General features: G+C 39.9%; 1 protein-coding gene across 11 annotated transcripts in view; it reads left to right on the top strand.

The window, feature by feature from the left end:
• The window catches only part of ephb3b (eph receptor B3b), a 48,542-nt gene extending 33,502 nt beyond the window's left edge, over positions 1-15,040 (top strand). The window contains exons 7-16 of one of the 11 annotated variants that reach the window (XM_077606701.1): positions 341-503; positions 1,534-1,642; positions 3,000-3,052; positions 3,525-3,647; positions 6,084-6,331; positions 6,872-7,087; positions 7,748-7,897; positions 8,141-8,340; positions 11,442-11,597; positions 13,529-15,040. In XM_077606701.1, the coding sequence (XP_077462827.1) occupies positions 341-503; positions 1,534-1,642; positions 3,000-3,052; positions 3,525-3,647; positions 6,084-6,331; positions 6,872-7,087; positions 7,748-7,897; positions 8,141-8,340; positions 11,442-11,597; positions 13,529-13,637 (1,527 nt within the window). In that variant the 3' untranslated portion in view covers positions 13,638-15,040. Of the gene's footprint in view, positions 1-340; positions 504-1,533; positions 1,643-2,999; positions 3,053-3,512; positions 3,753-6,083; positions 6,332-6,871; positions 7,088-7,711; positions 7,898-8,140; positions 8,341-11,441; positions 11,598-13,528 lie in introns of all 11 variants that reach the window. The other 10 variants (XM_077606699.1, XM_077606693.1, XM_077606700.1 and 7 more) reach the window with 10 other exon arrangements.
• The last annotated feature ends 378 nt before the right edge of the window (positions 15,041-15,418 follow it).

Raw genomic sequence — 15,418 nt, 5'->3', positions numbered from 1 at the left:
TTCTTTCCATCCTTCCATTAGAAAATATTTTTTCAGGCGTGCACAGAACTGTGACTGGAAGTGCCTCTGGGAGTAAACAAAGGCATTCAGTGTATATCTGCTGTTTGTTGTCTTGCACTCTTCCCAATGGATTAGCAAGACAGCTATAACATGTCTCACTATATCCGCCTCTTATGCTTCCAATCCCTTTTCACCAGTTAACAAAGTGAAATTGGTCAGCCGTGTTAGGAACAGCAACAAGAGTGAGATGAGGATTAATTAAACAACCCAGGGATTTTGTATGACATGTTTTATGGAGGTTTTTTTAGTAACTTTCATCATTCGATATGTTTCTCTGTAGGATCAGGGGGAAGCCATCGCTCATACAATGACGGCCCAACGGAGCAACGCTCGCATTGAAGGTCTCAAAGCTGGCACACCTTATGTGGTGCAGGTCCGTGCACGAACAGTGGCTGGCTATGGCCGTTATAGCAGCCCAGCTGACTTCAGCACCAACCTTCAAAGTATGTCACTATCATATCCATTTCATTATTCATGGTTATACGTATGGGGCATATCGAAACCTCCATGGTAGTTAGAGTAGCTCTATAGCAGAAGTGGGTCACTTGAGTCACTTGTCTTGAATCAAATCCAATTTGAGTCATATGTCGCTGATTTTAGGATTTGCTAGGCTAAAATATATGCAAGACTTCACAGTGACCTGACTTTCATGAGACTCCACTTCACTTGAACTATGTATGACTTGATAGGTCATGCTATGAATATTTGAAAATATGAATTTTCAATATTATGTTCCTTTTGTTTGAAGTGTTATTCATGAGTCAGTGTGACATAAACCTGGCAATATGAATTGAAATGAGGGGTGAAGGGCATGACACCATGTCTCAGACGCTGTAGGCGTGTTTGGCTTACTGCTCAAACCAGCACCGCTCAAGTGCTACAAGTCTATTTTTTACCATAGCTTGCTTGTTACAGTGTGGATACTATTTTGTTTAGATATTTCTCATATCCAATGAACTCATTTACCATGCCACTGAGGCTTTTTGAACGTGGGGAGAAACATCTCTCTCCTCAACGTAGCTTTTCGAGAGTGAAGCCGCCATAGAAAACAGCAACCCAGGACGCCCGCAGGCAAGCACAGGCCCATGCCAGAGTTGCCGTCAGCTTAATGTCGAAGTAAATCACAAAGATGCACTTGTGCTTAGAGGTGTAAACATACTCTTGATTATTAAAAAGAAATATTTAAAAAAATCACTCCATTACACCCGTATAGATAGGCTGAGTATTCTCTGACATGTCTTATGTCTGGTTAAAATCAGGTTTAGATGATACTCAAAGGTTACAACTTTGGACATACTGTTGAGATGTACACATATGTGACTTACATGTCTTAGCCTTTCATATTGATGGTTGCTACGAGGCTTTTAAAAGTTGAGCATACTGCACACATTTTGTACCTACTATACAAAGCTTATATTGTTTATAAAAATCCCCAGTTGGAATCACAACTTTTCTTTCTCTTTAACCCTCAAGCTGACCCACCCAAATTGTGGCAGGAGCAACTTCCACTCATTGTAGGATCAGCCACTGCAGTATTTGTTTTCATCATTGCTGTTGTGGTCATCGCCATTGTTTGCCTCAGGTAAGAATGTAATTTATTTTTAATAATAATTACACAACATGTAAAGCCATATAATTTTGGTAAAAAATGATAAAACAGTGGATGAATGGATTACCAATTAAAACATAAATCAGTGGTTGCTCCTACAACAAACACACACACACACACGCAACTTGGTCCCACAGTTACATCTTTTGCATTAAATTATTGAAATTCAACTTAAGGGAACCAAGGTAAGTTCAAGTGTCAACTTTGTTTACATGTCTTTCAACCTAAACCGGAACTGTCTCAATGAATTGCAATGTGCCTCCTTTAATGTCACTGAAAACACAGACAGCCTTATGATGCTGTGTATTGTAAACATATTTAGGTAAAACATCCATTTACACTTTGAACACCGCATGGTGGAGCAGCTGCAAGATGAGATGTGCAGTGTTCCGACCATAAAAAACCTCCTGTGCCCTTTTCTCCAGGGTCATTTTGGTGGGGAGGATGTATACAAATGCTGCCATTCACACCCTTTACAAAATTTGTTTATATTTACACAATTTATTTGTCAAGCAGACAGTCACGTGTGATTAAATAATCATATATGTGGAAAGGTTGGCACCCATCACCGATAGGCGCCCACTCTTTTTCCTTCTCAAGCCTGCTCAGGCAGTGCCTGACAAGCGTGGGTATCGGTCATGCTACAATGCATAATAATCTCCCTGGCTCCTCCTCCTCCTCTCACTCCTCCTACATCTCCACTCTCTTCTATTTTCACACCATTTCATTGTGTATTTCGGAGAGTCTCAGATTGACTACTTCTTCGACTGCCATAAAAGAAAAGAGGAAAAAAATAATTATACAAAACGCTAGGCTTAAGCATATTCCGAAACCAACTTAGAAATTGAAATAAGATGCAAATCACATCTGGGTATTATATCCCTGGTAACTGGTTATACAACAAAGGAAGTCCATAAACATGTAATTTAAGAAAAAAACCTGCTCCCTCGCTACAATATCATATTTACGGATGGGGGAAAATAGTGGATAACACAGAGAGAAAAAGGGCGGGGTAACACAATAAAATTAGGGAGCGAATTAAGAACACAGCATGAGAGCAAGAATTTGAGCAAACTAAATTCAGCCATTTGATGTTAGACAGAAAAACCATTTGAGCCAGTTTTTGTCTCAGCTTCTCTAGTTGAATATACAGAAATGGAAGTTTTACTTGCTGTTTTGACACCAGTCAGAATGGAAGCAATCTGTCTGTATCTCACCATACTTTCCCTATTACAGCTTTGTTATGTTGTTTTAGACACCAATAGTGATCTGTAGCTGCACTGTCGCCACCTTTTTACCATGTTTTTGACCATATTTTTTTTCTAAACAGAAAACAAAGAAATGGCTCAGAATCAGAATACACAGAGAAACTTCAGCAGTATAGTAAGTATCTTTGTTGGCATGTTTGACCTTTTAGTATTACCTACTAAAAAGATCAGGTTTTCCCAAAATGTTTTCAGTTTTCTACCTCAGCATTCTCACATTTGTTTTCGGTTCTGGTCAAATATTTTCATTTTAGTGCATCCCAAATTGCTATTGCTAAAAAGTACACCTTAGTTCAGTTCTGTCATATTTGCTTGACTTTTGTGAAACACCAAAATTAATGATTCAGATGCTGTCATTTTCTGTGGCACCTAACCTAAAGGCATGGATACACTGCGATGCTTATTTCAATTCCAGATAACCCCATTTTGCCTATGGATGTGATGTAATCCCAATATTGATCAGGTGTTCTGAGAATCCTACTAAGCTAAATTGACCAGTGATTCTAAATGTTGACATACTGTATAGTAATTGAACTGGACCATGGCAACATAGATTCACTCTCCTGTTCTTGCCACTGAATCCCCTATAGTCACTCCGGGAATGAAAGTCTACATTGACCCCTTCACCTATGAGGATCCTAACGAAGCTGTGAGGGAGTTTGCCAAAGAGATTGACGTCTCCTGTGTGAAGATCGAGGAGGTCATCGGCGCAGGTAACCCACCAAAGCTCCTGAGCTACAGGGGGAAGACTGCTAGTCACCTCCAGGCCATACCGTTAGAGGACTTCACACCAAGCGGTACTTTCACTCAATTCATCGGTATGCCCTTCCCCCCTTCCCTATCTGACTTGTCACCTCTTAGAAATTCCTCTCTGGTCTCACACATTTCTCCAGCCAAATCTGATTATTTTCAATTAGACGTGATTATCAGAGGCACCTGATCACCACCCTTTTTTAGGGGTAGATGTGACACTCCTGTGTTAGATGATTGTTTTACTCATGTGTGAAATGTTGAGCCCTTCTTAGGACTGGTTTCACAAAGGACCTTCATATTCACACCCAACAGTTTATTAATCACTGTGAAATAATTTATGAAAGCTTTAAACTATGATACTGTGAGTGGGAATAAAGTAAAATTTAAAGCCCACAAAAACTGAAAACATTCAGTCACATGAACACTGAACTCTGAATCAGAGTTCAAATACGTTCGCCATTGCAAAGCAACAAAAATAGATTAAAAGCTAAAGTGCAATGCACCTATTTAGCTTTGTGTATGGTTTCAAGTATAAGTATAGGCAGCCAAGTGGTTAGCTAGTTAGCTCTGGGGTCGAGGGTTCGATCCCAGATTTGTTGTTTTCATGTACTCCCTGGGCTTGCGTGGGTTTTCTCAGTCTACTTCGGTTTCCTCCCACATCCCAAATGCAGGGTAGGCTGGTTGAACACTCTACATTTCTCCTAGGTGTGAGTGTGAATGGTTGTCCATCTCATTGTGCCCTGTGATTGGCTGGCCACCGATTCACCTACCTGTTACCCATAGTTAGCTGGGATCGGCTCCAGCACCCCTTGTGGACCTCGTAGGATGCGCGGTTCAGAAAATGAATGACTGAATATACGTATGGTTGTATTTAGGTATTTAAAATGGTAGTAACTTTTGGATGAAAGCTATTTTTTAGTCAGTTTGTTTGGGCTTGATGCACTTGGAGTGCCTTCAGAAAAGCAACCGATGAACAGGTGATCACGAGGTTTAAAAAAGTGGAGGAGGGCAGATAGTGGCTGAAGACATTTGAGCTTTTCTGACTTTTATCTTTGTGAAACCATTCCACATAACCAGAAATAAGTTATGCAAGGATACAAATATTATTTTTTTTAAAGTTTACAGTCAGCTTCTTCTGGTTTGGTAATCATGTCAGAAATTCTTTAAGGCATCTCCTGGGGCAAATTTAGGCTGGAAGCTTATTACCTAAACTTGATACTTAAATTGTAAAATTGACTTAATATTTTTACCCAGATTAGCCTGCAGCAAGACACAATTTTTGCATTTTTGAAAACAATTACAGTGAGCCCTCTGCTAACATTGGTCAGCATTCACTGAAGCATTTTTTAATATTTTCACCCAAGCTAGATTTTGCAACCAATCCTTGCACAAAATATTGCTTCTGGTTAGTTCTTTCCTTTAAAAATATTCCCTGACATTTTTGTTGTTTTTGTAAATATTTTCAAAGTAGTCTTTATATTCTGTATTTTCTATATATATTACATTATTATATTATATATTTTATTTCCTTTATAGTTATATCATTGGTAAAATATGCTATCAAGACAGTAATTATTCTTGTCATTGTACCTGAGACAAAATATAGAAGGCGTTGTGATGGCAGAGAAGGAAGTCCCTACTACTACTTCTGCTTCTACCATTACTTCTGCTTCTACTACTACTACTACTTCGGCAGCCCGTCTGCTCCTGAGGCTACTACTTGAAACCTGTTGCTTCCCAGCATTTGCAGTGACAACCCCATCTTCCATGTCCTCTTCCTCCCCTTTATTCCCTTCCTCCATCCATACATTCCTGCCTCCATTCCCCACACCTCACACTTTGCCACTTGTTGACGCCTTTTAATACGCATTACTATGGCCATCACGCTTGGTGTAGATTCAAAATATACACCGTCCACCACCCCCAGAACCCACAAACTTCTATCTCCACCTATCTCCTCCTTCTGTGCCTACTTCTCCGACCCATCCAAAACTTAGCTAAACAATCCCTGTAAATTGACCCCCCACCCCCCCTAATCACTCCTCCATCCACTCCTGTCGCCATCACATGCCATCATTTATGTTTCTGCATCGGCTTACATCTGCATAAATGTTTATAGTTTATTGGCACATCATCGTTGTATTCTCCATTATCACCGTCCTTTGACTATGGCCTAGAGTCCTGGCTTTCTCATGGAGTTGCCCCTGTCCCGCACTTGTTGCCCTTCCCTGGCTCCTTTGTTCTAACCAGTTGATTGTCCTTCTCCCTTCTTCTCCCCCACTTTCCTCCACTTTTCCATCATACATCTCTCCCCACCCTTTGTATTTCTCTCTTTCCATCGTTCCTTTCCTTCTTTGCTGTTTTCTATCTGGCTGTCACCACCTGGGCTCTCACAGGAGAGTTTGGTGAAGTTTGCCGTGGTCGTCTCAAGCTGCCCGGCCGTCGTGAGATCATTGTTGCCATCAAGACCCTCAAAGTGGGCTACACTGACCGACAAAGGAGAGACTTCCTCTCAGAAGCATCCATCATGGGCCAGTTTGACCATCCCAATATTATCCGCATGGAAGGGGTGGTCACCAAGAGTCGACCAGTGATGATTGTTACTGAATTCATGGAAAATGGAGCTCTGGATTCATTCCTAAGGGTGAGAACAAACTTAACGTGCTCAGGTTTTGTATCAAATTTGTGAAATACTCAGCTAAGGCAATGTTTATAGACTGTCGTGCAAAGACGCCAAACTAAGCTTATTTTTGGGGAGTTAAGTTTCTGTTTTTGTTATTATTTTTGTAATTCTTTCTACATTCCTTAATATTGTGCCATGTGCTTTCTGTAAATGGTGACAATAACGAGAGAAATTGGATAGTATGAAATAACCAAAGAAGTAGGATGTCAAACAGACTCCACAGAGGACTGTAGCGGGTGCAGATTTTCATTCCAACAAATTCAGCACAGACAGTGAGGTGTCTGTTGAAACACACAGCACCTACTGCATCAAACTGACACATGTCACAACAGACACTTGTAAGACACAAGATTTATGAAAAAGGGTGTCCTCTCGTTTGGTTGGAATGAAAGCCTGTCTTTTGCGGAATTGTTTTGAGACCCCTAAGTGATAATAAGTGTAGATTGATTTTTTTTATACTGTACAGTAATTCATTTTTTAAATATTTTCTTCTTTTTGCAGCTCAATGATGGACAATTCACAGTTATTCAGCTCGTTGGGATGCTGCGTGGTATTGCAGCAGGCATGAAGTACTTGTCAGATATGAATTACGTACACAGAGACTTGGCTGCCCGCAACATCCTGGTCAACAGCAACCTGGTATGCAAGGTTTCTGATTTTGGGCTATCTCGCTTCCTTGAGGATGACCCTACAGACCCTACCTACACAAGCTCATTGGTAAGCTGCTAACAATGTATGTGTGTGTGCCTGCGTGCATTTTTTTGTGTGTGAGTTGCATCTAACATTTTTACATAATAAATAAAGCATGTATCCTTATATGGTTAAATGGTTCATCTAAGATGAATTCTCAAAAGGAGCCAATGAGACAGTAGTAGGTCTGTCTATTACCCATTTCACAACTCCAACATGTCTTTCTTCAGTGATGTAGGGAAGGGTCTTCTATCTCAATTTGGAATCAAAAGAGGCTATGTATTTGTGTTATATTACTTTGCATTTTAACATAACACTTTTACATATGCCAATGTCCTTTGCAATAAATTCTACACTATTGGGTAACATATTTTATTCTGTTTGTATGTGACCCCAAAAAAATAAAATATCAATCAAACTTCTGATACTTTCAACTAAACATTTTCAAACATGGATACATTTTATATGAATTGTTTAAATCAAAACGTCATATGTTTCTACATCATTGTTTTGTTATCATGCTACTAACCTTGTGTCTTGTACGTCCTGCACCCACTCTTGTGAATAAATGTTTCCTGAGAATGCATTTATCTCACCTTCTTTTTTCCCCTTGTATGTGTGTGACTCTGTGTTTGTGCTCCATCCCTCCAGTATTTCATGCTCACCTACTCATTCGCATATCCACAGGGAGGGAAAATCCCTATTCGATGGACAGCACCAGAGGCAATTGCCTACAGGAAGTTCACCTCAGCAAGTGACGTGTGGAGCTACGGCATTGTCATGTGGGAAGTAATGTCATATGGAGAGCGGCCGTATTGGGACATGAGCAATCAAGATGTAAGTCTTTGAAGTTACATGCGCCGATGAACAGTACTTAACAATATCAATTGTTTTTTCGTTTGAATGTTTAGTTTGCTTTCTGTTTCTCCATTTTGGCGTGTCTTCCTTTTTCTCTGCAACCTTACCGACAACGACCATTCTGCATCTACTACAAATTAATTTCATTTATTGGTTTTCTTTTCATACATCTAAAAAGTATGAAAGTGACATCATTGTTGCTTCTTTTTAATCATTGTACAGGTAATAAATGCAGTGGAGCAGGACTATCGACTGCCCCCACCAATGGACTGCCCCACAGCACTGCACCAGCTCATGTTAGACTGTTGGGTGAAAGAGCGCAACTTGCGGCCCAAATTCACCCAAATTGTTGCTACCCTGGATAAACTAATTCGTAATGCTGCCAGTCTCAAAGTTGTCACCAACAGCACACAGTCTACTGGGTGAGTAGCAGGATTAGTGAAGAGAGCCAAAATGAATGTTTGCTTTGATAGTTTCCTAGCGCATTGATGTCCAAATCGGTCGTTAAGGGCCGCTTTGGGTGCATGCTTTCATTCCAACTGATGAAGAGGATACATTTTCACCGATTTGGTGTCTTAAGTGTGTAATTAGTTAATAGCCTTCGGGTGCTGCTGGTTTCAGAAGAACCCCCATTGTATGGTAAACTGTCGGTCATGGATCAGTTGGAAGAAAAACCTTCACCCACTGTGGCCCTTTGTCAAATAATTCAGACACCCCTGCCTCACAGTCTTAGCTTTTTCCTCCATCATCATTCTGACATGCAACTCATTCATTTATTCATTTTCTGAACCGCTTTTTCCTCATTAGGGTTGTACTACCGTTCAGACATTATTCAAAAGATGTTTCTTGGAAAGGGTTTGAAAGATATAAGGCGGAAAAGTTTGAGTGATTGGGATCGAGGAGAGAATGACCTACCTATGTGTCCCTGCATCAGGGCCCTTTTGTCCTGTGGGAGGTCTGCAGACAATCCAGGGTTGTGCTCATGGGGGAAACTAAGGTCTCGGTTGGCCACTGTAGTGCCGTTCTTAGAAGATTAAGCTTGTGGCTAATTAGCTCGATTAAGGCGATGCAAAAAAAAAGTAGGCAGCGTCTTTTAATTAGCCACTAACAAGATTTAAAAAGGGCCAGCAGAGAGATGGTGTCCTGGCGACAAATCTGCGATAGGGAGAGATGGTCGTCCTGTTTGGCATTGAAGGCTAGCTGGGGGCTATCATTTTGGCATAAAGTTATATTAAAAATATAAGTTTAACATGTTTGACATCATTATACACGACACCATGCATGGTCAGTGTGATGAGCAATAAGATTTTCTAATACTAGTCTTGTGGCATCCACGGCATTTAGTGAATAATGACTTTTTCTTTAATAGTTGCTTTTTTCTTTTGATTTATAAACAGAATTGCCTTGCACCCACTCATTGTCAGTTTAAAAAAATAATGACCAAAATTCAAAAGACATTTTAGTTGTGGCTAGTGTCATTACCATTGGAGAGACTGCGACATTAGCTACAGTGATCCTACTGGTTGCTTACATGCGGGCAGCAGGATTCTGTATCTTTTTGAAGCTTAACCTTAAAGAAGGCACACCAACAATATCCCATTAAAAAGAGCCCTGGTCTGACTTTAATGACAGCCTGGGGCCTTGAGCGCTGAAGCATAGCTCATATTAAAAATCACTCAATCTACACCAGTCAATGGAGCCTCTGTATCACAGTTATTAGCCCAAGTTCTTTGCCTGTTCTCTTTTTTCAACCGTTCTTCATTCCTTTTTTAATTGTTAATGAATCTAATGCCATCAAAAAGGATGACAGGGATCAACAGAGCAGAAAGGAGGGGAGACAGTAGCATTCATTCTCTCTGGCTGCTCAGGTCTTTCTCCTTCCAAACGCTTTCCCTCAACACTGCTGCCTCTAACTCATCTCCTCCCTCGTTTTCATCTGCTCCACTTTCCTCTGAGCTGTTACAGTTTTATTAAACTTCCAAGGTGGGCTCTATCTCGGGCACAGATCAGCAAAATGGCCCTAGAGTTGGTCTTTAAAAAGGAGATCTTTGTCACCTGGTGGAGTGTTAGTAAAGCATTATGCAACTATACTACATTTATAAAACACTTGTATAGAAAATAATCAGTTACCGCTTACTTGTTGCCTAAAAAGTCCCACAGTACTTTTTCAGTAAAGATTAGTGTTGTACTAAAAAAACACATTCTCTGAGACCAAGGAGATGATTACATATGACAATACAATTGCTATAGATTGGGCTCACGTTTTATGGCAATGGTTAATTTGGCAAAGATTGGAGCCTATCCCAGCTTACTATGGGCACTAAGCAAGGTACACACTGATTTGATTGCCAGCCAGTCGCAGGGGACAAGAAGACAAAGTAGCACTCACACATTCATGACTCGGGACAGTTTGGAATTTCATTCAACCCAATCTGCATGCTTTTTGTGATGCAAACTGGAGAACCTAGAGAAATCTCACTCAGGCACAGGTGGAACATGCAAACTTCCCGCAGGAAGGCCCAAGATTTAACATAGTTGAGACCCACACAAGCCCAAGACCCCCAAAATGCCATGAGCGTTACCTATACTAACAGCATTTCTTCTGACTTGGAAGAAGTCTACTTCCACACATTTACCGATTTTTGCAGTTACCTGCAGTACTCAATATCTCATAAATAATCATTCTCGCTATATTCACCAGCACACTCCAAAAACCAAAATAAAGTTTTGGGTTGTCAAAAGTTGTTGCTGCAAATCTTCTTCTCAATTTTCATTCAGCGTTGTTTTTGATAGATTCTGATGCTGTTGTTAAAGGATTTTCCGTATTCTCATGTTGCCTTTGCACAAAAGATTTATTCCTGCTTCACAGCATTTTTCTATACAGAATTAAAAGCCCTTCTTACCTTGCCAATTTTTACAACCCTTCCCGTTTTATTGTTTTTTATACACAAGGCAAGAATTGTCCTACCAATATTGTGACTTCATAGTTACAGTAGTAGACTGCCCATTGTAGAAGGCAAAAGCCAACTTCCAGGTTGACTCACTGAACCTTTTTGTATTTTATTCATTCATAAAATTTCTGAACCGCCGCTTATCCTCACGAGGGTCACGTGGGTGCTGGAGTCTATCCCAGCCAAAAACAGGCAGTAGGTGGGGTACTCCCTAAATTAGTTGCCAGGCACTCGCAGGGCACAAAGTCCATTCCAAAAATACTTGCAACTGTCTTTATAAACATACAAGATATAATTTGTGAACATACACCTCCACTTACCAGTTACAGCGCCAGCGACCACCAGCCAAACCTCCAGCTAGTCTCTCCACTTAATATAGTGATACCACCATCCCCCACACACATGCATACCTTCATACATGTGGCGGAGAGGAGAGAGCAGGAGAGGTGGTGAGGTGGCGCTCAGTGGGGAGACATTATAGGGTTGCTTGGTTGGCTGATAGAGCCAATGGTGTAACCACCTTAACCCTCTCTCTCTTTCTCTCTCCTCCTTACCTGCCTTCCACAATGCAGGGTATCCCAACCCTTGCTTGACCGCTGCGTGCCAGACTATACAACTTTTACCACTGTGGGAGACTGGCTGGATGCCATCAAGATGAGCCGCTACCATGACAATTTCATCAATGCCGGATTTGCATCCTTTGACCTGGTTGCCCAGATGACAGCAGAGTGAGTGGAGTCACCCTAGCTAATCAGGCCCAAAGCAACTTATTTGTGGTTGAGAGACAAATGTGTCGAGCACGACTTGATTTGCCAGAATTAAAAAAGTTTATATTAATCATTATGGGGTGGTGATGACAGTAAAGAAGCCGCAATAGTGAAAGCGCATGAATAACACGAACAAATGGTGACAATTAAAAAGAAAATAGATACAACAACATAATAGGAATTATTTCACTATCCTCCATTTAAAAACGTTGTTTTTAAGACATACAAATTTGTTGAATTTAGATTCATATTGTATTTAAGTCTTTTCCCAAAGCATCGTATTGCTGACCTTGACTATTTACCAACAAAAGACTATGTAATGGAACCCAAGAAAAAAACAGGCCAGTGATGATCAAGTAAAAGAATTAGGATTGTAATGATATATAAATCCTCATCATTAGCTGCGTAATAGGCTTAAAAGGTGGGGGTAATTTATTTCAATTTGGTCAGGCTGACAGGTGTGGTGTAATGTGCCTTTCTGTTGCCCCAAATGGCCAGTAATTCCTCTAATGGTGCCCATTTATTATAATTTAATTGTCTGTCACTGGGCTGATGGGCATGAAAATATATGAAAAAACACAAACCCTAATTTATTTAGGCAGAATTGTAGTGATATGCCCACACTGAGATTTGAAGATGATGAGCGGTTCTGTGCTCAGAGAAACATTACATTTGCATGTTTGGGTTCTGGATTTGTCTCACAGAGTAGAGTGCTCAGTGTTAGGTATCTAAGTGTAATATTAGATTATCCACTATTTGTGTTTGATTGAACGGAGAAGACGTAGACTAAGACAGAACCCCAACAATAAAGTAATCGTTGCTACAGACGGTTTGGATTAGATTAGACCCTATTAAGTAATGAAGATGATGCACTCTCCTAGGTATTTTAAATGAGAGAATTTACCTGCATGGAAACATCTATCTGTTAATTTAAACCAAGTAATTGTTCAGAAAACCATACAAAATCTATCACGGTTTAACGTGGAGTTCGCTTGATATAGATTTGGATAAATATAATTGTTTCCTTTATAGAAACAGAGTCGACCACCGAAAAAAATGCAATATGATTGTTGGTTTTCTTTTTTTCCTTATCTTTTGGCCCTGTTGTTCTACAGAATAGTTCAACAAATGAGGTATTATATTACCCTTTATGACTTTTAACAAAGAGGGCACTCTTTTGTATTCTTCAGTAACTGTAATCCTTAGAAACAGAAGCTTTCAGGTATGTCAACTGCCATCAGTAGCCACAAATGCTATTTAATCATTACCTCTCACCCTCTTGCAGTTTAACTTGTGCCCAATCTCCCACCTGCCGAGCTACAGAAACATGTTTCCGTATTGCCTGTTTTGTTGACTTTAACTGGGGGAGGCATTTTATGGTTGATGATTTTACAGCCTGGATGAGGGAGATGGAAATGAACACTCAGACCATGATGTTTCACCTCCGATGGCTCAAGTTTTTGTACAGAAAATGTTCAAAAGCACATATACAAAAACAAAACAACTAGTCAATCAAAATGAATATGCACCTTTCCAAAGTTATTTTCTTTTTTAAACATGAAATTCCTCATACACTGTTATAACTACTACTGTTTACCATTGTAATACAATTTTTAACCTATTTTTATAACACTCGTTTTCACATTTGAGGTTTGTAATTGGTATTTCTAACTTTCAAAGTTATCAATTTTACCAATCATAGGGCATGTTCACAGTATCTCAATGACCAGTGGATAATCATTGTTCACATTGTTCATTCCTCTGTTTACTTGAGCCTGAAATAAGTAACGTCTGATATGTGATGTTTGTCTGGTTTATTTTTTTATTTCTTTATGACCGGAGCACCTGCACTCACTTTCACTTCTGCCTCTTTTGTTCTTTTCACCATTCAGGGACTTGCTGCGGATAGGGGTTACATTGGCTGGCCACCAGAAGAAAATTCTAGGTAGCATTCAGGACATGAGACTACAGATGAACCAAACACTTCCTGTCCAGGTGTGAAGAAAGAGACATCCATAGTGGTGCAGTTGCAAGACAACACATTTGAAGAAAAGGGGAAGAAATTGTACCCTGACACGCCATTGGAAATATCCAAGCTGCCTAAGCCAGCTTCCTTCAATTAGACACAACAAACTGATTTGCAGTGCCTCAAACTTGTTTACTTTCTGTTTTTCACCACTATGACTATCCGTTTTATGTTATTCATCATGTATGCGTATAAATTCAACCATTTGTGTGTGCCTGAAAGCGTATACCCATCAGTATACCCATCCCATTTGAGCCTTACCAGCTCTGCTGAAGGCTGACTTTGCATGATCGTGTGTTCAAGGAACCTCAGCTTTGGTAAATGAAATGTTACAGTAATCCTGATGGAGAGAGTCCACTTCCTTCATGCCCACAACCCAGGCTTTGTTGGACATAACAAAGAGCAAATAATGAGCATACTGGAAGACAACAAAAACTAAAAGAAAATAGAGGACAATTTTTTCCCTAAAGTTCTTTCACTGTGCACATGTTGTTCTCCATCTTCATATTGAAGGTGCGTTATCTAAAAGGCACTTGCTGAAGAAGGGTGAGGTCTTATGATGGACTAAAGTACAAAATCTGGAAAATCATGAACATTTAGACTCTTTCTTACCTGAAGGAAGCTTTTTATTAGATCAGGATCATCAACTGCTTCATTTTTATTGTTATTTTTGTGAGTCAAACATGTTCCTTTCTTTTGACCTGTTACAATTTAGACAGATTTTTGGTTTTCAAAATGGCTGGTCAAACTGAAACATCCCAAGTGGACACTTGCTGAGCGATGGGGACACAAGGACTGTGGCAACAGAACAGACCACTAGGCCTTTTTAGTGTGCCTGCGCGTGTGTGGGGGTGTACATGTGTGTGCAGGCGTGTGTGTGTGTGTGTAATTAAGCGTGTGTGGATGTGCAGGTGTGTCACATTGCACACAACTAAACTGTACAATACAGCTTCCGCTATTTGCCACTGTGGAGAATTAAAGCATGAACTGAACCGTGACAAAGAGCAAGTATATCTGGAACAATTATGCTACATTCTGTGGACAACTTTAAAAAAATATCCTTTTTTATGGAATCACAAAGTCAACTTTGGAGAAACCTATATATGCATATAAGGTATGCAGAGAAGCCAATTGTGGTCAAGTTTCTACTTACTAGTACTTGGATTCAGAAATAATCAAAATTATTGTTTTAATTTGTCGACATCCTTCCCTATGTATTTATTTGTGCCCCTTCCCCTCTTCCACACTTCCCTACCGCCACTTCTCAGATGTATGATTAAAACATTTGGGAAAGTGAACTTGAAACAATCAGATGGAAACATTAAAAGGATTCAACTGATGAATTGATGATTAAACAAAATAAATGACATATACAGTACATTGAATATTGTATTTTGTTGACTAATGCCAAACTATTTTATACCTGCTTGTCGTAGTTTTGTCCAGAGTGAAATTCTCCCAATAAGAGGGTCCAAAACAGATCATGGGTGGCAATATAATATTAATCCTGTTCAATATTTAGAAAGCAAAATTTCAATGTGCATGGGAGTACTGACTACTACCAAACTACGACCGATTTGAGTAAAACCAAAAGATTTGCTACCTGATGTCATAATTTCTGTGAGTGGTCTCTCTAGATCAGAAGTGTTTTCCAAAAAGGGCTTGGATAACACATTTACACCTTCTGTCCTTTCTGAAACTATTGGGAACCTTTGGGTGAGCATATCATTCATCTTCATTTGCTATATCACATGGA

Source organism: Stigmatopora argus, chromosome 8 (assembly GCF_051989625.1).
Source record: "Stigmatopora argus isolate UIUO_Sarg chromosome 8, RoL_Sarg_1.0, whole genome shotgun sequence".
NCBI lineage: Eukaryota > Metazoa > Chordata > Actinopteri > Syngnathiformes > Syngnathidae > Stigmatopora > Stigmatopora argus.
Note: the sequence above shows the minus strand (reverse complement) of the source record. Positions and strands in the feature narration are given on the sequence as shown.